The 26,982-nt window shown below is 37.3% G+C and overlaps 1 protein-coding gene across 1 annotated transcript; it reads left to right on the top strand.

Annotated features, from left to right (window-relative positions):
- Nucleotides 1-443: 443 nt before the first annotated feature.
- LOC136853939 (uncharacterized) lies at nucleotides 444-23,287 on the top strand. The gene is made up of 3 exons (XM_067129835.1): nucleotides 444-689; nucleotides 13,266-13,382; nucleotides 23,198-23,287. The coding sequence occupies exons 1-3, from the start codon at nucleotides 444-446 to the stop codon at nucleotides 23,285-23,287; spliced, it is 453 nt and encodes a 150-aa protein (XP_066985936.1).
- Nucleotides 23,288-26,982: the final 3,695 nt, after the last annotated feature.

Here is a 26,982-nt window from a genome sequence, read left to right as displayed (position 1 = left end):
AGTGATCATTGCCTTCACTGCATTAAATAAATACATTTTGAATTCATTCCAGTCATTTGTAGATTGTGCAAGTAATCATTGTCTTCATTGCATTAAATAAATACATTTTGAATTCATTCCAATCATTTGCAGATTGCGCAAAGTCTCATAAAACAAATTGCAGAAGACGACGCCGATAATACTTGTCTCCGCGCCACTTAGCATCCCAGGGCAAGCACTTCCTCAGGGGTGGAATCCTCAACAGATTTCCCGATTGATAAGTTCCTCCCGTTGGGTCATTGTCCTCCAACCATTGTATCCCCCGAAGTAATTGGGCTTTTCCCCAAAGGGGCATCCCCCATTGACTGCCGACCTCCCACCGGGCTTCTCTCTCATAAAACCTCTTTACTCGAAAAGCGTTTTCCATAAAGGCTATTCTTCGGGTTCCAGCCAGCCACAGCGGTATGCTGTCAGCCACAACGCCAACGAACATTGATAATGATGATGATGGTGATGATGATAGTGGGAGAAGTAGCGGTAAAGGTAGTAGCTGTGGCAGTAGTGATAGCGGTAACAGAAGTAGTGATTGCAGTAACAGAAGTTGGCGATTTATTGTGCTGTTTATGGAATACAGTGAAAAGCCACAGCTCCAACGAATATTGATAATGATGATGATAGTGGGAGAAGTAGCGGTGATAGTAGTAGTTGTGGTAGGTAATAGTAGTAGTGATTGCAGTAACAGTAGTTGACGATTTATTGTGCTGTTTATGGAATACAGTGAAAAGCCACAACGCCAACGAACATTGGTAATGATGATGATGGTGATGATGATAATGGGAGAAGTAGCGGTAAAGGTAGTAGCTGTGGTAGTAGTGATGGCGGTAATAGTAGTAATGATTCCGGTGACAGTAGTTGGTCATTTATTGTGCTGTTTATGTAATGCAGTGAAAACCACAACACCAGTGAATAATGATAATGATGACAATAATAATGGTAGAAGTAGCTGTAATAGTAGTAGTAGTAGTGATGGCGGTAGTAGTAGTAATGATTGCAACAACAGTAGTTGGCGATTTACTGCGCTGTTTATGTAATGCAGTGAAAAACCATAACACCAGTGAACAATGATAATGATAATTGCAGAAGTAGCTGTAATAGTAGTGATTGTAGTAGTAGTAGTGATGGCGGTAATAGTAGTAATGATCGCAGTAACAGTAGGTGGCGATTTACTGCGCTGTTTTTGTAATTCAGTGAAAAGCCACAACACCAACGAATAATGATAATGATGATGATAATAATAGTGGTAAATGTAGCATTAACTGTAGTAGTAGTGGTATCAGTAATAGTAGTAGTGATAGCAGTAATGGCAGCTGGCATTTATTGTGCATTTTATATAATGCTGTTACATCCACAACGCCAACGATTATTGATAATGATGATGATGATAATAATAGTATTAGAAGTAGCGGTAATACCAGTAGTAGCGGTAGCAGTAATAGTAGTAGTAATAGCAGTAATGGTAGCTGGCATTTATTGGGTTGTTTATGTTATGCAGTGAAAAGCCGCAACACCAATGAATAATTATAATGATGATGATAATAATAATGGCAGAGGTAACATTAATTGAAGTGGTGGTGGTAACAGTAATAGCAGTAGTGATAGTAGTGATAGCAGTAACAGTAGTTGGCATTTATTGTGCTGTTTATGTAATGCAGTGAAAAGCCACAACACCAATGAATAATGATAATGATGATGATAATAACAGTGGTAGCGGTAGCAGTAATGATAATAGTGGTAAAGCAACAGTAGTAGTGATAGCAATAATAGCAGTTGGGTTTTAATTTTCTGTCAATATAATCCAATAAAACATTAAAGATACGGCGAATACGTATGATTAGGAAATGTATTACATATTGCAACAATTACAAACAAATTATAACATTTATTACATGAAATACATTTTAAGTGAAAAATTAATAATAAAATCATAGCTTTTGTAGTATGAGGGAAAAAAATATGATGAGATCATTGAATGTGAATCGCTGAAATCGAGACGATGAGGTTTAGTTCCTTAATTCGGTGCTATTTTGGCTTGTTATCTAAGCATCACCTACTCCGAGGTGCTAGTACTAAGCATGGCGGAAGCTCCTTGGGACGCCGTGTTTAGTACTAGCCCCTCGGGGATCAAAGTATTATACACACCCATTTTTATATTGTGTGGTAGACAAATTATATTAATAAACGATATCTTCGTGCGGCCGTCTACTTTACATTTACCATGCGGTGTTTAGTACTAGCACCTGGGAGTGGTAACGTTTAGATAACAAGCCGAAGTAGCAGCCTTAATCGCATGATTTAGACAAGAAAGTAACTTAGAATTCGCGTCTAGGAATACGTCAATATTATCTGGTTTTGAGTCGCAACGACAAAGCTAAGGGAAGATGCATAGCGGTGACAATAGAGCGGTCGCAGCGTTCATTTGAACTAAACTAAATTGCATTAAAGATTGTTACTTATATTTACGAAAAATGTCATCAGTAGAAGTATCATATTACTGCTTTAGGTAACAACAATATTAGCAATGGCAACTGATAGTAATGACAGTGCTATTTCTTAGTAATAAGACTTCATGAGCCATTCTTGATAGCTTCTTGCCCTACAAATACTGCTAGTAAGAGTAGTACAATACTGTTACTATTGCTATACTACTACTAGTAAGAGCAGTACGGTTACTACTGCTACTAGTAACAGCAGTACTGTTACTACTACTATCCTACTACTAGTTAGAGCAGTATTCAAAACCGCAGTAGCGCAGGCTCTGCCTTTTAGAGACACCGTAGAAATGACAGCGGCAGCGCAAGAGTATAGGACCTTCCTTCCTTCCCTCTTGGTAGCGCAGTATAGCAGCTCTATTACCAGCCTCAGCCATAACAGAGGCGTCCTTTTCAGTAGCGCTACTGCTGCTGCTGCTGCTGCTGGTGCGGTGTGACCCTGGGCCTATAGGAAATGGAAACTGAATTATTAAGCAGAAGGGAGTTCCCTCAGGTGCTCTATTGAAGCTGACCAGAGGGTCTCCTCTCATGTTGCCGGTACACATTAGACGTGGTATGCGCTCCGCTTTCTTCTTTCGTTATTGAGGTTAATATTCCGCCTGTTTATTCGTCTCTCTCTTTCTCTCTTTCTCTCATTTCTCTCGTTGCTTTCTCTCTTCTCGGAGGTCTTTCCCGAAAGGTAATTATTTTGCAGGTAATTTGATTTTTTTTTTTTTATATTATTTTTGATGTTCCATTTGCTATGCTCGTAAGATTTATCTCTCTCTCTCTCTCTCTCTCTCTCTCTCTCTCTCTCTCTCTCTCTCTCTCTCTCTCTCGTATACTTGGATGAAAAAATATATATTTTGATATTATAAGCGTAGTACGAAATTATACTGCTATTACACATATGCTTATTATTTTCTCTGTACTTTATCCTTGAATAACTTAGCCAATTTCCAGACTGGAACGCAATAGAAACATATTGGGAGAAAAAAAAGATCCGAAGCGTCACCTGTATCTCTCTTGCAGCAACCCAACACACAGACGCACACACACACACACACACACACACGCGCGCGCGCGCGCCGGTCTGTATACCTCGAGTCAAATGGCAGTGCATCCGGGCAAAAAACTCTCCATCGATACATTATTATTATCGAGTCATTATTATTATTATTATTATTATTATTATTATTATTATTATTATTATTATTATTATTATTTAGATGCAAAGGGAGAGATATACCAGTCTGCCGAAACTTGGGTTGATAGACGGAATATTTGTAAAACACAGTTTTAGAGTTACCAGTTATATTCTTTAGTCATGGGATACAAAATGGTCAAACAGTCTGACATTTCAATAACGGTGTATTTCTCCTATATCAGGAATTCATTCAGCCGTACGAAACTGCATATGCAAATTGAGTTGTAAACTTTAATAACCGATAGCAGTATTCCTGTGATTGAAGTAACATTCTTTCATCACAGCCAGCTCTTTCTAGATATACAAACTCTTTCAAGCTCACTGTTCTATCTTGCTAGATTATAAAAGGGGTGATTTGTTTCTCAAATTCATTACACTAACTCCACGAGAATGGTCCAAAGGACTCGATCAAGGAACACAATGAATACTCATTCAAATATAATTCAGTCTTATATCGAGGATTTTCATATTCTATATTAAGATGGTGGCAAAAATGTATCAGTAAATACAGTTCTCGCTGATACAGTTTTGTATTAAGATGTTTATCAAACAGTTTTGTATTAAGATGGTTGCATATTGTATTAGCGAAGACAGATCTCACTGGTACAGTTTTGTGATAACATGGTTGCAAAACTGTATCAGTGAATACTGTTCTCACTGATAACGTTTTTTTTTGTTTTGTTTACAAAACTGTATCAATGAATACAGTTCTCACTGATACATTTTTGTGATAACACGGTTGTGTTCTCACTGATAACGTTTTTTTTGTTTTGTTTACAAAACTGTATCAATGAATACAGTTCTCACTGATACATTTTTTGTGATAACACGGTTTGCAAAACTGTATCAGTGAATACTGTTCTCACTGATAACGTTTTTTTGTTTTGTTTACAAAACTGTATCAATTACATTTTTGTGATGGTTGCAAAACAGTGAATACTGTTCTCATGATAACGTTTTTTTTGTTTTGTTTACAAAACTGTATCAATGAATACAGTTCTTTTATCAGTGAATACTGTTCTCACTGATAACGTTTTTTTTTGTTTTGTTTACAAAACTGTATCAATGAATACAGTTCTCACTGATACATTTTTGTGATAACACGGTTGCAAAACTGTATCAGTGAATACTGTTCTCACTGATAACGTTTTTTTATTCAGATGGTTGCAAAACTATATCAGTGAATGCAGTTTTCACTGATACAGTTTTGTATTAATGGTTGCAAGACTGTATCAGTGAATGCAGTTCTCACTGATAAAGTTCTGTAATAAATGCTGCAAAACTATATCAGTGAATACAATTCTCACTGATACAGTTTTGTATTAAGATGGCTGCAGGCTGTATCAGTGAATGCAGTAGTCACTGATACAGTTTGGTATTAAGATGGCTGCAGAACTGTGTCGGTTTTCACTGTAAAGTTCTCACTGATACAGTTCGGTAATCATTTTAACACAGAATATGAACTATGCCAGTAAATCTATGCCTGTGAGCATCTGGCAACAATCTACCAGCTTCATTTCTCGTTATAATGTGGTTCGGATTCCACAATAAGCTGTAGGTCCCGTTGCTAAGTAACCAATTGGTTCTTGGCTACGTAAAATAAGTCTAATCCTTCGGGCCAGCCCTAGGAAAGCTGTTAATCAGCTCAGTGGTCTGGTAAAACTAAGGTATACTTAACTTTTACTCTGGATGAAGTAGATCGTTCTTGATGACGTTTTAACAAAGTCACTTACGGATATTTTGGTAAAATGAATATCTGATATTGTTAAATCACAGATGAGTGTGGCTAACGTACCTGCGGAACTTTGGATTTTGTTTTGTTAGCTAATCGTTTAAGTGAGCTGATTTATACTAGAAAAAATAAATATCAAGATTCCTGAGCATGAAATCCTTCCTGACATCTTTGCGCACTCCTTCTTAGGGCCGAAGACGAGACAAGGCAGGAAGAAGACGAACGTGTTTGTGGTGGGTAATAAAGGGATAAGCATCAACGACTCAGGAAGTCAGGAGAGTAATAAGAAATTGAACAATAACAGCAGTACAAATATCGCCAACAATATCGACGCAAAGCTACAACAGTCATGACTGACACCTGCGGGGGGTAAAAACGACAATAATCTGTAAAAAAAAAAAATCCAATTAATTTTAGACGAAGAAAGGAAGAGAGGGAAAGAGGGAAAAATTTGACGCCTTCTTAGGTAGCGTCACAAAGACAAACACACACACACATACACATACAAACACACACACGTCATATCCAATCTAATACCTAATGTAATTCTCGATCAAGATCACCGAAGATGATTGTGCTATTGATTTTTCTTGCGAGGGATTATGGAAACCACCTCCCAGAGCGCCTTTCTCTCTCTCTCTCTCTCTCTCTCTCTCTCTCTCTCTCTCTCTCTCTCTCCTGGCTGAAGGAGTGCGGTCCCTGGGAAAAGGTTGTTAATACTGGAAAGGTAAACATTATTGATATGATTTACTGTACAAGAGCGCTTAAAGGCAGATACATATATACATACATTCAGTCACAGGCACATAAATAAGTACACTGACGCAATCGTTGCTTTATTCGTCCACTGCCTGCTGGATTAGTAATGGAAATCATTGTGTAAAAAATTCCATAGTCTTTACGATGCGTCGCACATTCTTACAATGTTCTTATCTGGAGTGGATGTAATCAGGTGGATTGAATCATGTGTTTTTATTTTATTTTTACTTTTATTTATTAATATTTTTATTTATTTTATTATTTTTTTTTTGCTTTAGTGTGATTCATGATGCTGCAACTAATTCTAATCTAAGATTTTAACATCCACCTTTTTTCTTCTAGGTCTCAAAGCCTTAAACAATAATAGTCATTATGATTTTATAACATTCCCGGTACTCTTTCCCATTCTTTCTTCATATCCAAACCTTTTCAGCACATTTTTAATCACATTTATCAGCTGTGCTCGGCAACATTTCTTTCTGTTTTCCCTCCTTTATATATAATATATATATATATTTCTTTCTGTTTTTCCCTCCTATTATATATATATATATATATATATATATATATATATATATATATATATATATATATATATATATATATATATATATAATTTGTATGCACTCTAGAACTTACACGAGATTTCTAAAAATTTCTCCTGGCTCCATTATTACTTCATAAATTTAGACTTTCCTCTCATTTAAAACTCTCCTTTTAACTTGTGATATCTGAAAAGCTTCACTCTGTTTTATTTGCCTCTCGTAAAGTGTGAGACAGCTCTTTATCTATTCTGCTTTGACTTAGAATACACAAAAGTATAAAACATTTGCTAAGTTCTAACCTCTGCCCTTTGGTCGTTCGCACAGAAACCTAGCATTGACTTTCGTAATCTTCTGGTATTTTCGTTTCTGTTCTGTTCTTTCAAACCTTTTCGGTAGCTACCGCTTCGTCTCGGTATTACTAACCAGTCTTTTTGATTTTCAGACTCCAAGTATTATATCTTTTCTCTATATGCTCGTGTCTTACGTAGCAAACATGTGCAAAGGTCTTACATGTTATTCCTTAGTTTCCTTGATCTGTAAAACCATAAATGTATTAAATGACCACAGGGATAACATGCCCTTTAAGTTTACGTGCTCTCTCTCTCTCTCTCTCTCTCTCTCTCTCTCTCGGATTCCACAATCTCCCGTTCTCAATTGGTTCTTCTCTCGTAAAAAGTCCTAATCCTCTCAGGGCCAGCCCTAGGAGAGCTGTTATGATTAAAATACTAAAACTTTTTTTAACTCTCTTCTCATTTTTACACCATTTTTTGATGCTGATTTGGTTTTAGCAGGCAACAGTGTATACAATGCATCACATTACTTTCCATAAAAAAAAGTACCCTGAAGATGACTTGGGAATAAAAGCTAAAAGTCTTGGTACCTCCTTTTATTTTCACGCGAGGACTTTTTGTATACCTCATCCACGGGACCATTGTGGAAATACAAGAATTACTTTCCATATTCCATCGACAAATCTCTATCCATTCTATTCTAATCGTTCATTCGCGTCGTGCAGACTTTACCCTTTCCTCAGGCGGCTGTTGCTTAACAGGCACCTCAAGCTTCCCCCGTCCAAATGACCATTGCTCTTTCTGTGAGATCCTCATTCATACTTATTTTCCAGCTTTAGAATGCTCTCAGACGGGGAAATATTAAGCCGATTTCCAACTAGCCTAGCGGGAAGAATGCCAAGGCCACAGAACATCCATCCAGTTGAAAGCTATTGCACGCATTGTTGCTCTTGCTCTTTTTAGCCAAACCCTTAAGGATAATGGAGGATAAGGAAGGAAGGAAGGGAAGGAAGGAAGGAAGGAAGGAGGAAGGAAGGAAGGAAGGAAGGAAGGAGGGAAGAAAGGAAGGAAGGAGGGAAGAAAGGAAGGAAGGAAGGAAGGAAGGCAGGAAGAAGGAAGGAAGGAAGGCAGGAAGAAGGAAGGAAGGAAGGCAGGAAGAAGGAAGGAAGGGGAACTGTTCATTCATGTGAATTCAATCGCTGGCTTTTGCCAGCATCTGTAAATTCAGCATATGGTTATTTTCTTTATAATGATAGACAGTACCTCCTCCATCCTTAAAAACCCCACCACTCCTTTTAGGTTATTTCTTTCATAATTGGCTCGACTTGCAAATTTTCTGCTTTATCTTAACTGAAACGTTTCACTTTTTTCTAAATCACTCTGAAGTTGTATTAGTTTTCCCAGTTTTTTTTTTTTTTTTGATGGATCGTTTCACCTTTTTTCTAAATCACTCTAAAATTGTTTAAGTTTTCCCAGTTTTTTTATGGAACTTTTCACCTTTTTTTCTAAATCACTCTAAAGTTGTTTAAGCTTTCCCAGTTTTTTTTAATGGATCGTTTCACCCTTATCTAAATCACTCACAATGTTTTCTTTAGTTTTCCCATTTTCTTCTTCCAATTTTGCGATAAGCAGACAAAGTATCAACACGTTATTTTTTTTCCTTGCTTATAGTGATAATATATTAACTTAAATGTGAATGAGAAAATTATATCATTACTATACATTATCAAAAAATGACTCGAGTCAGCTGCTGAATGGCACAATTTACATGGAACTGCCATTGCAGTTAGATTAGTCTACTCATTCATCATGGACTTTCGTCTAGCAGTCTGTATGTAACAACATGAAGAGGTTGTGAGGAGGTTGGTATATTTGGCAACACTGTTTTAGCCTTCAACTCAACAACACACAACCAGAGAGAGATCGCAGGCCTTCTGGAAACGTGCATATATCAAACACCATTGCAAGCTTCTTTTCCCTGAGGCCACTCTCTAAGAAGTCATTTTAACAAAAAGAATTTCTGCACCCAACTCAAACCCACAGTTACACAATTATCTTCCTTTAGCTTTCGAAGTGAGTGATGTGGAATTTTGCTAGTTGGTATCCACGCGAACTCAAGTTCCTTTTATGGTAATTTTTGTAAAGCCGAATAAATCTTTCCATAGAAGACGAGCAACGGAGAAAACTGAAAATTTCGTTTCTCGATTCGGAGTCTGGAAGGAAAGTACAGTATAACCGTTTCCCTTCTGAGAATGGTAGATCCTACGTATCCTATAAGCTTAAGTGGAGATTACGGGAACCACAGCGTGTTTTAAAAATACATATCCCATAGTCTTTGGGTGATGCTGGTTCTCGGTACAACAATAACTGCGCGTAAAATTTAAACAAACATATTTTTCAGCGCGTTGTTTATCAGAAGAAAAACGAATGTTTGATGTCGGTCAGAATCAAACGCCTAGTTTTAAACTTTCACATAATGAGGTAATTTTTATGTTATTCGTTTTGGAGTCGACTTTTATCAGCTACTAATGAATTTGCGACAAACACGGGGTTAAAATTGGAGATGGTATTTTTGTTTCTCCTTGATATCCGAGATTCAAAAAGTGTGAAATCATAGGTTACATAGTTCCAAGCGATGAAGCTTTGGTGGTCGTATCACACATGGACGAAGAAAACAGATATTCGGCCATGTTTTTATTTTTTCGGTTTTTTCTTTTTTCGTTTTATTTATCATCCATATGGAATAATTGTTATTGACCGCCATCTGTTTGAATGTTTGTTTTGGGAGTGTGTTGGTGGGGGGAGGGACGGTGGGGTGGGGAAGGAATGGGGGTGAGGGGTGGACGGCAATTGAGCCCCGCATAATCATCTAATTGATGTTCCCTATCTCTTTGAAAGGCGCCGTAATTGTTGCTTGTTAAAAGGGCACAGACTTGTGTTGCTATATTGTGAGAGGCTAATGAAACTATATCAATAATTGTTAGCAAGTATGCAATATAGGGAAAGCCGACGGGGCCCAATATTGACGGTGATTGCTAATTGTTTATCGGATACCGGCATGTCTCTCGCCCGGCTCACCCAGCGCTGGTGGTGTGTGCAGTGAAACTGTTCGATAGAGGCAGTTTGTCAGCTTGAACCAGGGCTTTGAAATCTATGCGTGAGGCTGGACTCCAGGTACATCTCCAGTAAAAGAAGGTGAATGGTAATCTTGATCACTAACTATACCTTCCTTGTGCTTGAAAATTCTACGCCTCTGTCAGAGTTCCGAAACGTTCCCCGATTGATAAACTACAGTTATAGTTGATTAAATGTTTTGCTATAGATCATCTACTCTTTTTTCAAAGAAAGGCGAATGGGACAGACATACTGAACTCCCATGCATACCTTGTGCCTTAAAGAGCAGGGAATCTTACAAATCTGAAATCCAGGAGAAATGGGAAAATTCCAAAGCTTGAAAATAGAAAGAAATAAAAATTCATCCAACTGAGAAACACAAGGATTGCTAATCTCCACGGAGTAGGTGTGGGAGAGGGTGGCCAGGCGGGTGTAACCCTTGATAAGGAGTGACCACTTTTTGGCAGAGAGAAAGGATCTCGAGAAGTATATAAATATAATAGCGATGATTCGACGAACTGGCTTTAATTCAATCCTTTCAAGAAGGAAAACAGGAAGAAGTATAAGTCTTGAGTCGTATCTCTAAGTCATGATATTGAATTATGGTTAATGTTAAGATTGGTTTGTTCTTACAGTAGTATAATATAATACACATGAGTAATTACCCAGCAAATGTACATAAGGAGTAACTCGACCTTGGGATACACAAGAACATTAAAAAATATTCGATAGACAATTGTATTAGAAGCAACGGTGAAGTCTGTTTCTACTACCACATAAAAATAGTAGCGGTAAGAACTAAGGTGGTGTAGTAGTAGTAGTAGTAGTAGTAGTAGCAGTAGTAGTAGTAGTAGTAGTAGTAGTAGCAGCAGATATACGTATCCATTGACATGATGTCTGACAGGTAGTTTCTTCCTTTCTCTCTGCAATTTTTAAGTACTCATGTGATTTCAGTTTGTCGTGAAGAATATATAAAATTTCACCCATAATTGCTTTATTTTGAAATGTAACTGATTAACTTAAGTTTATTTACTTGAGGATATCAAAAGGTATGACTCATTTTGCTGTTAAAACATTCTTTTCACAATTATTCTTGCTTGCGTTGATGATGGCGTCTGGATTTCATAAAAGAAGGAACAGCAACATCAGATTGAAGCAAATGACAGACTGGGACAAAACCATCTTCAAAAGCATGAATTTAAGATTGGTCATAAAGCTCGCATTCCTGAGAATGTGTAGATCTAAACACGGTTTAACCTTTCAAGAAAAATTTAACAACAAACAAAGGCCCTGGTAAAGAGAATGAGGGGTGACGCCTTGCAAATGGCAACATCTCATCAATAACCCTAATCTGATGAATCTGCCATTACCAATCTTACTCGGTCAATATTCCACACATTGCTCTGAATAATTTCTAAGTACGGTCTACGTGGACAGCCACACGGACGAGCGCTTTCGCCAGCTCCTTTCAAAACCGAAAGATGGAATTTTTTTTTACATCTCTAGACCATAGTTTCAAAGCCAGTGAGCACTATAGGCCTATAGCACAGGACGGAAATTTCGCGATCCACAAGGACATGGCTACATTTCATTCCAGATGGGGCTGATGTAGTGAAGGGGGATAGAGAGAGGGAGGGTGAAGGTCGTAACAGATGGGCCTTCGAGGTCGAACCAGGGGCACAAGTCGTTCCTAAAACAGATTGTCTGATTAGGAATTGAATTTATCGAACTGGACAGGGCACAGTTTCATACATTTTCATCTTAATCCACCTGTTCATTACCTATTTCCTGCACATAACTTTTCCAGGAAATCCGACCAGCTGTCCGTTTTCTTCGAAAAATCAAATATCACCTGCAACATGCAATGCGCTTGGCAAAGAACTCATCTTCCAGGGTGAACAGCAAAGGTTATGGGAGTATGAGGCGGGGTGAGGATGAGAGAGAGAGAGAGAGAGAGAGAGAGAGAGAGAGAGAGAGAGAGAGGTCGAGGACTCCACCCGCGTGTCTCTGGTAAGCGACGCGCGGGAAGGCCGTTAGCTTTGCTCTTTGTTGTCGGTTCTTCATGATTCTAGAGGTTATCATACTCTCTCCCCGAGCTCGCGCGTTGATTTTCCGGCGTCCTGGAAGCGTTGTGAACTTGTGGAGAGAAAACGATCGCATTACGCACTAAATCACTCTATCATAATTTGCACGACCATTGAACGGCCGTTTTAAAACGCGGGAAAGTAGGCCGATAGGAAAAAAAGAATGTGACGAAGGATACCGCTTGATTTATCGCCTGAGATTGACGTTGGTATGTCATCTATTCGTACCTGCAATGGTCGTTGAGAACAAATGAGCTGCGATTTATAGACAACGCGAACGTCCTTGAACTTCCCCGTTCACCGTTCACAGTTCACGCAATGTTAAGGGACGAAGGATAATTCCCTTGTCTACCAGGAGAATCTCGAGTACATTCACACACACACACACACACACACACACGCACACGATTCCGCTTAACAACAAGAACAATAAGTATTTTCCTTTCCCTTTTTGTTACTTTAGGTCTTCGACCATCCGAATTCTTCCCATTCATGTTATTGAGACACTTTCCATTAACATTTAAAACGTTCACAGCTTGAGTAGGCGATGCGCTATTTGCTTCTGAAGTTCAGTGAACTTCTGCCCTTAGAGTGCATTGCCCTTGAAGAGGTTTTTCGGAAATGCAAATGGCTTTTGCGTGCTACGTTAACGGGTTGGGGAACTGAGTTTTACTTTCGTTTTTTTAAAGTTAATTTGACCACAAACTTAGGTTTTCCTAAGAGTTTTTGACCGCATTAAATCCCCTACCCCACACCTGATTAATTCTACTTTTTTGACATTTTTATTCTTATGTATAACTCATTATTATTTGTTCTCTTAATGATTATGATTTAAAAAGAGCTTATCCTTCCACGACAAGTTACGACAAACCTCTCATCCCCTTTCTATTGGTTCTGATGCTTACACAAAATGGAATATCAAACAACAGGATCTTCTAACCGGCTCTCCGTTTCCTATGACCACGGACGCATACATGATTCTTTTCCATAGCTCTTATTTATTTTTTTATTCTTTTGCCTTATGTAGGGCATTCAGCTCACCTACCTGCTTGCCCTTCAAGGTTTACCGAAGGTTAATGACCGGACATGTTCCCAGAACAATATGAGAATCTGTCCGATACTTATCGTGCCTGTCACATTGCACGTAAAGATCAAACGGAGATGGACTTTTTCCCCTTCCTTACCTTCTGACCATTCCCTCTCTTTACGTAGACCGAGGGCAGACCTGTTGTTCTCTTGTTACTAACAGACCTGCCAGATCATGGTCTAAGAAAGACCCTGTGCCTGATACTTCTCCAGGTAAATGTCATTTCTGGCCTCGTAGGGATAGTGTTATATCGAAGCATTATGGGAAATATGTTATTGATGCAATGGCAATTTATATCATTGTCTGGGATGAGCTGGTTGCAAGTTCGTGCACTGTGTTGCCAAGACTATTCAGCTTCACGAGGTTTAGAACGTTCGCCCGTACATTATTAGTCCCATGAGCTAGAGAGTAGTCCTATCAGATCAATGTTTCTTTGCGTTTGAATACGTCTTATTAATTGGATATTTTAGTGAGTTTGGTCCCAATTTGATTATAATTAACAGTTCGGGTAGCTAAATGTATTCTCACCGTCTCAGAAATGTTACGACACAATGAACAAGGCATAAGATAACGCGCCGTGACCTTTGAAATTAAAGCTACTTCCAGTTACCCTAATTTTCCAGGCCTCCTATCCAGCAGATTGTATAACACTCCAGATGGTTCTAACCTAGAAATTCGGCAATATCAGTGTCTTAATTACATCTTGATTACTCGTAGGCCTGATTACAAATACAATGAAATGATCACCCTAGGGAGAGAGAGAAAGTTGAAGACGATAGTCTGTGGGATGATGGGAAGGTGGTTGAGAGAGAGAGAGAGAGAGAGAGAGAGAGAGAGAGAGAGAGAGAGAGAGAGAGAGAGTTGTAGACGATAGTCTGTGGGGTGATGGGAAGGGGGTTGAGAGAGAGAGAGAGAGAGAGAGAGAGAGAGAGAGTTGTAGACGATAGTCTGTGGGATGATGGGAAGGTGGTTGAGAGAGAGGGAGTTGAGAGAGATAGTCTGTGGGGTGATGGGAACAGGGTTGAGAGAGAGAGAGAGAGAGAGAGAGAGAGAGTTGAAGACGATAGTCTGTGGGGTGATGGGAAGGGGGTTGAGTCAGAGAGAGAGAGAGAGAGAGAGAGTTGTAGACGATAGTCTGTGGGGTGATGGGAGGAGAGAGAGAGAGAGAGTTGAAGACGATAGTCTGTGGGATGATAGGAAGGTGGTTGAGAGAGAGAGAGAGAGAGAGAGAGTTGAAGACGATATTCTTCCGGGTGATGGGAAAGTGGTTGAGTCAGAGAGAGAGAGAAAGAGAGATGAAGACGATAGTCTGTGGGATGATGGGAAGGTGGTTGAGTCAGAGAGAGAGAGAGAGAGAGAGTTGAAGACGATAGTCTGTGGGGTGATGGGAAGGGGCTGGGTCAGAGAGGTAGAGAGGGAGGGAAAGTTCAACCAAGGAGTATACAGTATACCCATCCACCTCTTCTTGCTGCCAACCTTCCTCAACTTCTTTGCCGTCGTTGTCGTGAAGGGCTGGGCCCACCTTATGCATTACTTACCAGCCCAGGCGCCCATTGTCATAACCATCTTCCACCCAAGGTTACCTACCTGCGAAGCTCATCGTAGATTTGATCCGTTGATACGGATTGACCCGTTGAGGAACTATCACACGCATCCCTCTCTGCCTCTCTTTCTCTATGTTCACACACACACACACACACACACACACACACACATATATATATATATATATATATATATATATATATATATATATATATATATATATATATATATATATATATATATATATATATATATATAGAGAGAGATTCGACTAGTTACTTTTTACCACATACATGTCTAATTTTTAGCAGTAACAATGACCTCTTAACCTCTCGGTTTCTTCAAACTTTGGGAACGATTGCCAATACTGAGCCTCTTAATATATGCTTAAAAATCACAGTAAATGTACGTGACTTCCGTATGTAAGCGAATACCACAGGAAAATGACAGGCGGAAGTTCAGTACTGAACTGGTATTCGCTTATATATATATATATATATATATATATATATATATATATATATATATATATATATATATATATATATATGTGTGTGTGTGTGTGTGTGTGTGTGTGTGTGTGTGTGTGAGTATGTATTTGGTTAATACCACAATACAGCAAACTCTCACTGACTTTATATGCATTTGGGGAGAGTTTTCTTTGATTAGTCCGTGCAAAGTCAGCTTTCATAGTGGCATACGGATTTTGGTTTCATTTTAAAGTCGAATTGCTGTACTTTGCTGCAATGTTTTCCAAAAAAAAAAAATACAAATTGAAAATCAAAAGGTGGGTTTAATTTATCTAAAAACAAAAATGTTCATACTTTCCAGAAAAATGTTTTTGCTAATAATAACGTATAATCATATGAATAATTCACCAAACTAAATTGTGATAATTTGGCTTTCCAGTGATATATGGCTTATTGCTATTTATACTAAGCATTCCACAGTAAAATGTAAAAAAAAAAAAATTAAAAAATTTTTTATGATTACCGAGGACCCTTTTCATGATATCTTCCTTTGACTGATGCGGAGAGATAGCTTTCATAATCAGATTTTTATTTTGATATCATTATGAAAGTGAATAGTTGTACTTTATCGTTATGTTTAAAAAAAAATAAAAAGTGAAAATAAAATATCAGACGGACAATTCGAATTATAAAAGAACACGCTATATTTTGCTTTAAACAAGTATTGGTCAAAATGGGGTAATGCAAATACAAAAATTTTAATGTGCAACGGAGGAAAACTGATGAATGTCCTTCCCACCTTATATAGTTTATTAATGTTTATTTCAGCTATTGCGCAGTCAAAAATATTACTGTCCTTTTTTTAACGTATGTGAAAGTGGAGGTTCCCGAAGGTGTGATTCCTCCATTAACCAAAAAAGTTCTGCAGGTCTGAAATTCCTAGTCTTATGATCTTCTCCAATCTGGTTGCAACCCACTGCGGTCTACTAACTACCAACAATCTAACCCAATACCCACGGCAATAAAGAGACAATAGCTTCCCCACCCGGGATGATGGGAATCTCGATGGGGAAGAGAAGCTATTAGTACCACTTGGCCACGAGAGATATACTGTAGGTAATGCAAGAATGTGTGTCTGAATATAAAGGAAAATTTATATACTCGGTATATAAGAATCTAATGATAAGCGGTTAATTTCATTTGATTTGCCATAAGGTGCATTTCTATTTGCAAGGAGAGTAATCTTTTTTCGTTTTATAATGTGTAAGTGTGAATTAGGATATAAAATATAACAAAGGTAGCCAGTAATTTTTTTTACATAGGACACTTGTGTATGTTGTTCGCGCCTCCGGGAATGGTCAAAGCGTAGGCTGTCTGGATTAAAGCGTTGTGATATTTTCATGTAAAAATAAAAAAAAAATGGTATATATGGAATATGTTCGGTATACGTAAATCGTTTCCTCAGTTTCATTCTCTAGAAAGATCTTCCTTCCTCCATGCTTCGTTTTCATATTCCCATTTTGTTATTTTGGGAATGATGATGCATTAACATCGTCAAAATCAATACAATCTTCATCACTGTTGTTACAGAATTTTGATGACTATTATTTATTATTTCTTTAGAATGCTTGACGTAGTCGTCACACAGTTGATAAGGATTGTTCAGAACTTCACAAATGATTAATTTTTAACAATTGATGATGAAATGTGGATAAATACAATGATTAAATGTGGATAATTACAATGATTAAATGTGCATAATTACAATGATTGCCATGATAAACATGTAAAAGCAGAAAGGAAAGCTGCTTTATGGTTAAATCGGTCAGTGTGAAATGTCGCAACAGCAGAAATGAATAACGCTGTAGGGCAAATAAGAGTGATATTTATTAATTACTTTCCAGTTTTCAATAATTTAAAATAGAACGCAGATGAATAACCACGACGACATGTGCAACAAATGTATGATACATGTCAAAGTTATTTATTGACTCCAATTTGAAACAAAGGGCAAAGTGGCTTGACGTGTTCTCTTTGTTTGTGTTTTATTCTTCTGCTTCTTTATTAGCATGTCCCGTCCTGTCCTGACCTTGTGTGTCTTCAGCAGGCCTAACGTGATGGATAGAAATAAAAAAACAATTGTTCGTCTGCTACTTTTTATCGCCGCCCGTCTAGAATCTTCTATACCCTTTTCCATCTCTCTCTCTCTCTCTCTCTCTCTCTCTCTCTCTCTCTCTACTTACTGTCTTCCGTATAGGATCTTCTACTCTCTCTCTCTCTCTCTCTCTCTCTCTCTCTCTTTACTGTTTTTGTATCGAATCTTCTACCCTTTGCCATCTCTCTCTCTCTCTCTCTCTCCTTACTGTTTTCCGTATCGAATCTTCTACCCTTTTCCATCTCTCTATCTCTTTTTCTCTCTCTCTTTTTCTCTCTCTCTCTCTCTTTCGTATCGGATCTTCTACCCTTTCCCATACTCTCTCGCTCTCTCTCTCCTTACTGTCTTCTGTATCGAATCTTCTACACTTTTCTATCTCTCCCCCCCCTCTCTCTCTCTCTCTCTCTACTCCAGTCTTCTATATCGAATCTTCTACCCTATCCCATCTCTCTCTCTCTCTCTCTCTCTCTCTCTCTCTCTCTCTCTCTCTCTCTCTCAACTGGATACGTGATTCTTGCAGGTGTATTTATACATGAATGCAAAAGTTTATACACCTCCTCTTCATTATTATTCATCAGACTTTCCTCCAGCTCACCTGTAGTATAGCATTAACCTACAGGTAACATACACGGAGTCAATGACCATACTTCACACCTGTCTTTACTAATTAACTGCAATGAAGTTCTGACACGGATTGGTGACGCCGACATCCAGTCTACAACCTAAGCTGCTCTAACTCTGTGGCATCTGGGGTTGAGAAGGTCGTTTTATGTAGAATCCACATAAACCCTTTGAACCTTCAACAGAATATCTCCAAACTTCCTTATTCGTAATTCTGATTGTGTTAAAGTCAAGGAGATATCGTCCTTTCTTTCCTTAATCTTTTGTTTTTGGCATCTAAATATTCACTGTTTTATTAATAAAAAAAAAAGAACTATTGCTATTTTAGACAAGAAACCTACTGATCTAGTAAATAAAGTTACTCAGTTGAATCAGTAACGACCCATATGTTTTTTTTTTATTTTTTCATTAATATCTCGACCCTCTTCATGAAGATGATGAATGGGGGAAGAAGAACTAGTCCCGTCGCACTGTTTAAAGAACTAAAACTTTCTGTAATGCTGCTGTTCAGCAGCCGTTCCCTTCTTATGTGCAAACAAAGATTTATGCTTTGTGCTCCGCAAGATCTATTGTTTAGTCTCTCCCCTCTGTTACCGATGCTTTGTCACCCTCTCAGCGGGACAATGGCGTCGCCTATCGTCGCTCCTGTTATCTCCGTGGCGTTTGACAGTCTAGCGTAAGAACCTGGTAGAAGCCTCCTGCTTATGGATTTAATCCACTTCTTTTTGTAAATTCACGTCTAGATTTAAAGTAACCAGTTTTCATCTTATGTTGACTGCGCAACATGTATTGCCTTTCATAATTCTAACGGTGCTCTTCGTGGGTATGTCTTCACACTTATCCTTTCCTGCATCTGAATTTTGACCTTATTTATTCCGCCTGTTTTCGTGTTCAGGTTTCTGTCGATTATTGCATAGCCTTTTCTCTTCTTTCCTCTCCACTCAGGTGTTCACAGTGTTTGCCTGCACTAACCTTTGAGAAACTTTCTCTATCGATCGGCACTAATTTTGAAAAACATCTGGATTGGATTTTTTTTTTTTTTGTAAGTGTATTCTCTCCAAGACTTGGTCTCTACTTATTTCTCTGTACTCTCAAGCATCCATGCTTTATTGTTCGAAAATGAAAATCATTATTTCTCCAGCTTCAACCTTTTGGTGTCTAGATCTAGAATAACCCAAATTAGTCTCAGAGAAATCATAAATGCCAGATTGCTAATTAAGTTTTAGCTCTCACGGTCACTTAAACTCTATGCACACCATATCTGTCTCTATCTGGGATGTCTCGCATGCTTGAGACAGGCCTTGTGTTTTTCTTCTTGCTAGAATTCAGTTAAAGCCAAATTTCTGTTCAACGACTGATCCCATTCTTATACATACCTTATTTTTCTCTGTTGCAAGATGTCCCCAATTCTACTTCCAGTTAACAGCTTAGAAATTTTGTACAGATATGTTCATGAAATTCTGGCCACGAAAGATAGATTGTATATGATGAAAATATCAAATTGCAAACTGTGTGAAAACTGCAAAGAGCCAGAAAATGTGATGCATTTAATTTATTTCTGTAAGTGCACCAAGAAACTGATTAATTGGTTTTGTGATTCATTAAATGAATTGTGCCACACCAAGACAAAAAGTTTATTGAAAATATTAAAATTGGATTTTGAAGCACATTCAAAAAAGGACAGGAACACTACTGTAATTTTGATTTGTGACTATGTAGTTGGGATTTGGTTAGCCCACAAAGCAGGAATAAAAGGTATTAGACGGTTTATAAAATCAAGGATAACTAAAAATAGAAGCATTCCGATAAAATCTTACATGGGTAACTACAGAAAAATATTAACATTGAAATACATAGATTATTTGTAAAATGTACATGGTAAAATATTTGTCAACCCGAATGGTACGATAAAATTATATTTGTTAATTTTTGGTAAAGTTAAGTCAACTTTGATTAAATTCTGATTGTAATACTATTCAAAATGTAGAGTGTATTTTTTCCCTAATAACAGATAAAAAAAGTTAACACTTTATGAACGGCTGTTCAGTTGAGCTGGGAACCCATGCTCCTCTCAGCTGACCTCGTAACATCTGCTGTAATTACAGCCTTTCCCATCCTAGATACTTCACTGAGATAAGTAATCCTCGTATTTCTCACAACAATGACAGTTGCTTTCCATCTTTTGCCAAGCTCTGGGATTATCGCATTTCCTCCTTTTCTCTTTTCTAACAATCTTGACCCCGTCAGGTGAATTCACGCAATCCCTTTCTCCTCCCCCCTCCCCCTCCCCCTTCCCGCCCCATCCCCCCTTTTCTATTTTCGGTCATCGTCTTCCACGTAAATTAATCTGATCTTGAAACAATGAATCCACAGTTTAACGACTTGACAGATGAATAGGAAGACGGCAGCCATTGTGAGACCGCCACCCCGTCACCAGTGACCAAAGCTATTGAGATGCAAAAATCACTCCCATGCAGCTAAACAATCACAGCAAGCGATGACGCAAGTGTGTCAAGCAAGGATTGTTTCACAAATCTCACACCACTTTTCGTTTGTAAGTGATACCTGCATACTGACCTGAAGTGAACTGGTATCTATTGATATCGTTCTGGGAAATCTGACAATCGAATGAGTTTAAAAGGAAATTTCACTTTGTGTTTACATATTAATAATTTCTTGGATGTATCACTAATATTCCAGCAGTTCTACTATTGCAGTTGCTCATTTACTCTTGACTGGTTACCATTTTTATGAGAAATGATAAAAATCTGTTTTCATTATCACTCCGGTGAACAGTTTTCTTTCAAGAGCAGTTAATCGAAACGTAATTCTTTACAGTTCTCTTTCCATTACGGACGAGCGGCATTCCAAATCGGATTTTTTTTTAATGTTGCATTTTTTAAAAATAATCCTTGCAGGTAAAAGAAAATTTTCCTTAAGAGCAAAATATGATAAAAATTTTTTACCTTGCAATTTTCTTGTTATCAGTTTTTCTTGAGAGTTTTCAATAATAATTTTTCTTAGAGCCAAGTATCACCTCCAAAGTGGGGAGATTCTTTTATTTGTCAAATCAAAGCATTATTTCATGGCAATCAACAATTTTTCCATGAACGAATTTTTCATAGCAAATAACATTTATTCCGGAAGTACTTTTCTCTAACGAACAGAATTACGTTGTATAAAGTGTTACTTACTAAGCAACCTTTTTATAGAAGACAATTTTTCTAGCATAATTTACACTAATAATTTATTGTTGCTGACAGGAAATTCTAATGATGACTTAATTAGTTGTTAAGAAGAATAGTTGTCTACAAATTATTTTCCACTGAGGACAGAACTCTAAAATATTCATTACAAAGAACGACCTATCTTGCTCAGTGAACAAAATTTCCAAACGATTGATTTCTTTCTGAAAAAGCAAATTTATTCATTTCGCGATTGCCTTCCAGATGAGGTTATTAATCCCAACAACAAAGTGAACCCTCACCCCCCCACCTCACCCCACCAAAAAAAAAAAAAAATTCTGAGGAACCTAAATTCCCCAGCAAATAATTATATATCACTCCTCTCAACCAATTTTCCTCCCAAGCACTTCCTTAGCTAGAGCGTCTAAAAGTAGTAGGGTCTTTGTCTTCTGAGGCGAATCGACTCATCTGCTTGAATGTTTGTGGTTTGTGAACATTCGTTGCCCGGTCCTGACCTATGACTCGATCCCGTTACAAAGTTTGGGTTAGTTCGCGGGACGGGCGTTTGGCCCCGAAGTGGGAGGAGGGAGGTGGGTGGTGGGAAGGAGGCGGGAGGTGGGAAGGGTGGGGGAGGTGCGGCGTTTTAAAGTCTTTTCGAAGATGCCATAGTGACGTGGCAGTTCATTGATTGTGCACAGTCATATACACACATACATAAGTATTCAAACGCACACATGCATATTTCATACATACACACATATACTGTATATATATGTATAAATATATATGTATATATATGTATACTATATATATACACATATATAAATATATATATATATATATATATATATATATATATATATATATATATATATATATATAAAATCTGTATGTGAGTGTGTACGCTCGTATGTATGCATACAAACAAAATACGTACGTACATGACTAAGTGCAAATTTACTGGAGAGAGAGAGAGAGAGCTTATGTAGACTAGCGGTTTTAAATGAATGGAGTCTTCGTGTTCCATAGAAATTTCCGAGTGGTCATAACTAACAACTTCGCAATTGCAAATTAAAAATGAAGATTTTCTATTTAACGGGAACTTCTCGATATTCAGTCATATTAACGATCACTTTAATTCATTTAATAAAAAAAGCAACATGGAAATTGCTCGCTTTTAGTTTTCTGTAAAAGAAAACTATTGTGCCGGCTTTGTCTGCTCGTCCGCACTTTATTCTGTCCGCACTTTTTCTGTCCTCCCTCAGATCTTAAAAACTACTGAGGCTAGAGGGCTACAAATTGGTGTGTTGATCATCCACCCTCTAGTCATCAAACATACCAAATTGCAGCCATCTAACCTCAGTAGTTTTTATTTTATTTAAGGTTAAGTTTAGCCATAATCGTGCTTCTGGCAACGATATAGGATAGGCCACCGCCAAGCCGCGGTTCATGCAGCATTATACAGAGACCACCCAAAGATAGATCTATTTTCGGTGGCCTTGATTATACGCTATAGCGACTGTACAGAAAACTCGATTGCGCCAAAGAAACTTCGGGATATTATTTACCTGTTTTTTCTTGATTTTGATTATTGCTCAAAAGTGATGCTGACACAAGTAAAGCAAAGCTTTATAATAATAAATCGACATTTCACACCGGTGGAGAACAATTTGTTCATAAACATTGACAAAATATATTTATCTTAATCTCTCCGGATTTCTCATCACTGAGAAAGCCGCAGAATTATCATCAACTTGCTTCTCGGGTTAAGAAGAAGAAGAAGAAGAAGAAGAAGAAGAAGAAGAAGAAGAGGGGGAGGGGGGGAGGAGGAGGGAGAGGATGAAGGATTTCTCATTACTGAGAAAGCTGCAAAATTATGACAAACTTCCCTCTCAGGTTAAGGAAGAAGAAGAAGAAGAAGAAGAAGAAGAAGAAGAAGAAGAAGAAGAAGAAGAAGAAGAAGAAGAAGAAGAGGATTTCTCATAAACGATAAAGCTGCAAAATTATAAGACTTCCTTCTCAGGTTAAGGAAGAATAAGAAGAAGAGTAAGAAGAAGGATTTCTCACAACTGAAAACAGCTGTAAAATTATGACCAACTTCCTTCTCTGGTTAAGGAAGAAGAAAAAGAAGAGGAAGAGGAAGAGGAAAAAGAAGAAGAAGAAGAAGAAGAAGAAGAAGAAGAAGAAGAAGAAGAAGAAGAAGAGAAGAAGAGGGATTTCTCATAAACGATAAAGCTGCAAAATTATAACAAACTTCTTTCTCAGGTCAAGGAAGAAGAATAAGAAGAATGAGAAGAAGGATTTCTCACAACTGAAAAAATCTGTAAAATTATGACCAGCTTCCTTCTCGGGTGAAGGAAGAAGAAGAGGAAGAGGAAGAAGAAGAAGAAGTTCGAGCAGTCTCCTGACCTCAGGTAAAACAGAACCCGATGAAAGGGTGTCATTACCGGACCCTTGTTGTTAGAAGACGTCTCTAGCCCGCCCTTGTAATGTAAGTCAGCTGGTGAAATCATCTTCCTTACGCTCTTGCCCTCGAGCAAACATTGACAATCGCTTTAAGAAATTCGCGTACTTATACATAAGCACGTAATAATAATAATAATAATAATAATAATAATAATAATAATAATAATAATAATAATAATGTGGAAGAATTGAGATACATGATCCAGAGGTATATATAGCAGGAGGGTGGTTTACAATTATTAATAATAATAATAATAATAATAATAATAATAATAATAATAATAATAATAATAATTATTATTATTATTATTATTATTATTATTATTATTATTATTATTATTATTATTTGCTAAAGGAACGTCTACGAAATGAAAGTAAAGAAATATGAAATAATTTTAAAAAAGAAAAAAACAACGTGAAGAAGACAGAGTAAACCTGATTAGAGATAATAAATAAAACGCGTGGTTAATGCGTTATTATGTGAAAAAACAAACTGACGAATAAAGTATAACAAGTACATTAGTAAAAATAAAAGACAGTTATTGATAACGTTACTAGCAATCATAGTTTTACGTTTTTATTAAAATAATGATTTCTCTCTCTCTCTCTCTCTCTCTCTCTCTCTCTCTCTCTCTCTCTCTCTCTCTCTCTCTTTATTTTTTGGGAGAAAAGGATAAATAACTTGAAATAAATCTTACTCTTTTAGAGAGAGACAGTTCTGTTTAATTTATCTATCCATCTATTTATCTATCTCTCTATCAATCTATCTGTCTATCTATCTATCTATCTACATTCTCTCTTATTATTTGTGACTTCGAAAAAATATTGTCAGATGTAGGTAACATTTTTACATTTATCACTGTGTATGAATGGGAAAAATATTCCCTCTCATTATGAGTCATTCTTGATAAGAACAAATTTTTGTTGTGAGATATATCATCCGATATCAAAGAGCAATGAAATTTTGTAAAATAATACATTCGCTAATAACGCAAAGTCTACGTAGAATGAAAAGAATAGTCTTGGTTGCAGGGACTCAAAGAAGTGCAGAATCGTGCAAATGTTGCAGACGTTAAGCAAGTTGAGAGGGAGAGCAATAAAAATCATGTGACAGCTATTTACGGAGTGTTGGAACATGTGAAGTATTGTGGAAGCCCTTCCACTATCATAATCATTATCGCCATCATTATTTCTCTCTCTCTCTCTCTCTCTCTCTCTCTCTCTCTCTCTCTCTCTCTCTCTCTCTCTCTCTATTCATCTGTCTCTCTCTTTATAGGTTTATTTTCTTCAAATACAATTTGAGCATTCCCACGAGATAGTATATATATATATATATATATATATATATATATATATATATATATATATATATATATATATATATATATATATATATATATATATATATATATATATCTTAAAATATTCGTATACATGAGATATCATCATAAATTCCATTTTCTTTCCCCTGAAGCAACATTAGTGGAGGATAAATGATCGCTAGAGCCAAGTGGAATCTCTCTTTTTCCTTCTCTCTGTCATCATTCTCTTTGTTTTTAAAAACCTCAAATTTTTCTCGGCATCTCATCAAGTTCACCGACGAATAAATGAAAAAAAGTCAAAGGGGAACTGGGTCACTGGGCCTTCAGGTCATTATTAATATTATATTATCATTTGTAGTAGCAGCTTGTGGCTATTGATATTGTTTATGTTGCGGTTATTTGTATCAATGTTGTCATATTTTTTACTCATTGTAGCAGTCGCAGTAGCGTGAGGGCTTAGCCTTTATAACGGCGCTCCGAGTGTCATAATCTTTCTCACTAGGTCACCCCTATCTGTAAATCATCTTTCAATTGTTTACAGTAGTTTGTTTTTCTCTACTTTTCGTCAGCTTTTATCATATTTGTTTTGGTTTGTTGCTTTGTTGCTTGTTGCTATCTCCCTGAAAAGTAAGTTTCTCTCCAGTTCCATCTGGATTAGGCCTAGCAAGATTTCTCATCTTACGTAATTCAGTATTTCACAAACCAGTAGAGGACACACTAAAGTTTCTTCCTCCTCTGTTAAAGACGTGATTTCTTCTTCAGTTAATTTTCCTCCACTATAGGTCCAATATGTTCATGTAACATAATATATTTATGAAGAGTTCTTTTGTATTAATTTGTTAAGGTCTTTAGTAAATATAAGCCCCTGAATGTTCATGTTCATTATCTTCCTTCAAGCATGATTTTACTGTCCTTGCCCATAATTTTTTGTTTGTTATAAAGGTCAAGGAATATTTCCTACACTAGAGAATTTACATTTTCTTCAAATCCTTGTATAGATTTATGATGCTCTAACGCGAGCAGCGTCATTTTAATGATATTCAATTCTTCCGCCATTGCTTCAGTCAAATGCAGCAGGCCAATGAATGCTACAATTTTACCAAAATCCCTTCCCCTGTCATTAACTTATTACACCTTCTGGCGGTAATTAGGGGCAGTTTGGTTGGCGTTATTGGGCATAATGAGACGGTACCTATTGTCGGACGGGTATATTTCGAAATTTACAAATATACATCATTTGCAAAGTATACGTCCTCCACGGCTGCTCAGATCTCGTCCAGTAGTTCACTTATGGGCCGTTATCTAGAGCCAGCCCACGAGCTTTAATCAAGAAGAAGAAGAACCACAGCAAAGTATAAATCTCCATATGCATTCAAATCAGAACCACACGTTCTTCTAAATTTCTTATTATTCGTCAGTATTTCAGAACGCAAGAATACCTGTCTTCGGTCGATGAAACATTCAGTGCAGAATCACCCACGCAACCTCCAAGCGCGTGGAAACGGAACTATCGGAAGCGTTCGATTCATTTTAATGCAGATACGTGAATTGTTATTAAAGCGCGCGAAGTTTTTACGAAGTCATGGGCAATCCGGTCGCAACCCAGCGAGTACGATAATTGCAGCGCGATGACAACTTATAACAGTAAAAGGACGCGGAGGGGGGAAAAAAAGAAATGGTTTTGCATATTTGAGTTTTTTCGCTAATCGAACTGACGCTTAATACGCATCCTCTGTCGGTAATAGTGACCTTATTTTTCAATGTAATTCGTTTTTGGTTACAGAAGCATTTGGGTATTGTTTTATTGGAACATGTGTCAGATAAAGACTTCCATAAGGTGGAAGAGAGAGAGAGAGAGAGAGAGAGAGAGAGAGAGAGAGAGAGAGAGAGAGA

This window comes from Macrobrachium rosenbergii, chromosome 28 (genome assembly GCF_040412425.1).
Source record: "Macrobrachium rosenbergii isolate ZJJX-2024 chromosome 28, ASM4041242v1, whole genome shotgun sequence".
Classification (NCBI taxonomy): domain Eukaryota; kingdom Metazoa; phylum Arthropoda; class Malacostraca; order Decapoda; family Palaemonidae; genus Macrobrachium; species Macrobrachium rosenbergii.
The sequence above is the reverse complement of the archived record's forward strand: the minus strand, read 5'-3'. Positions and strand labels throughout refer to the sequence as shown.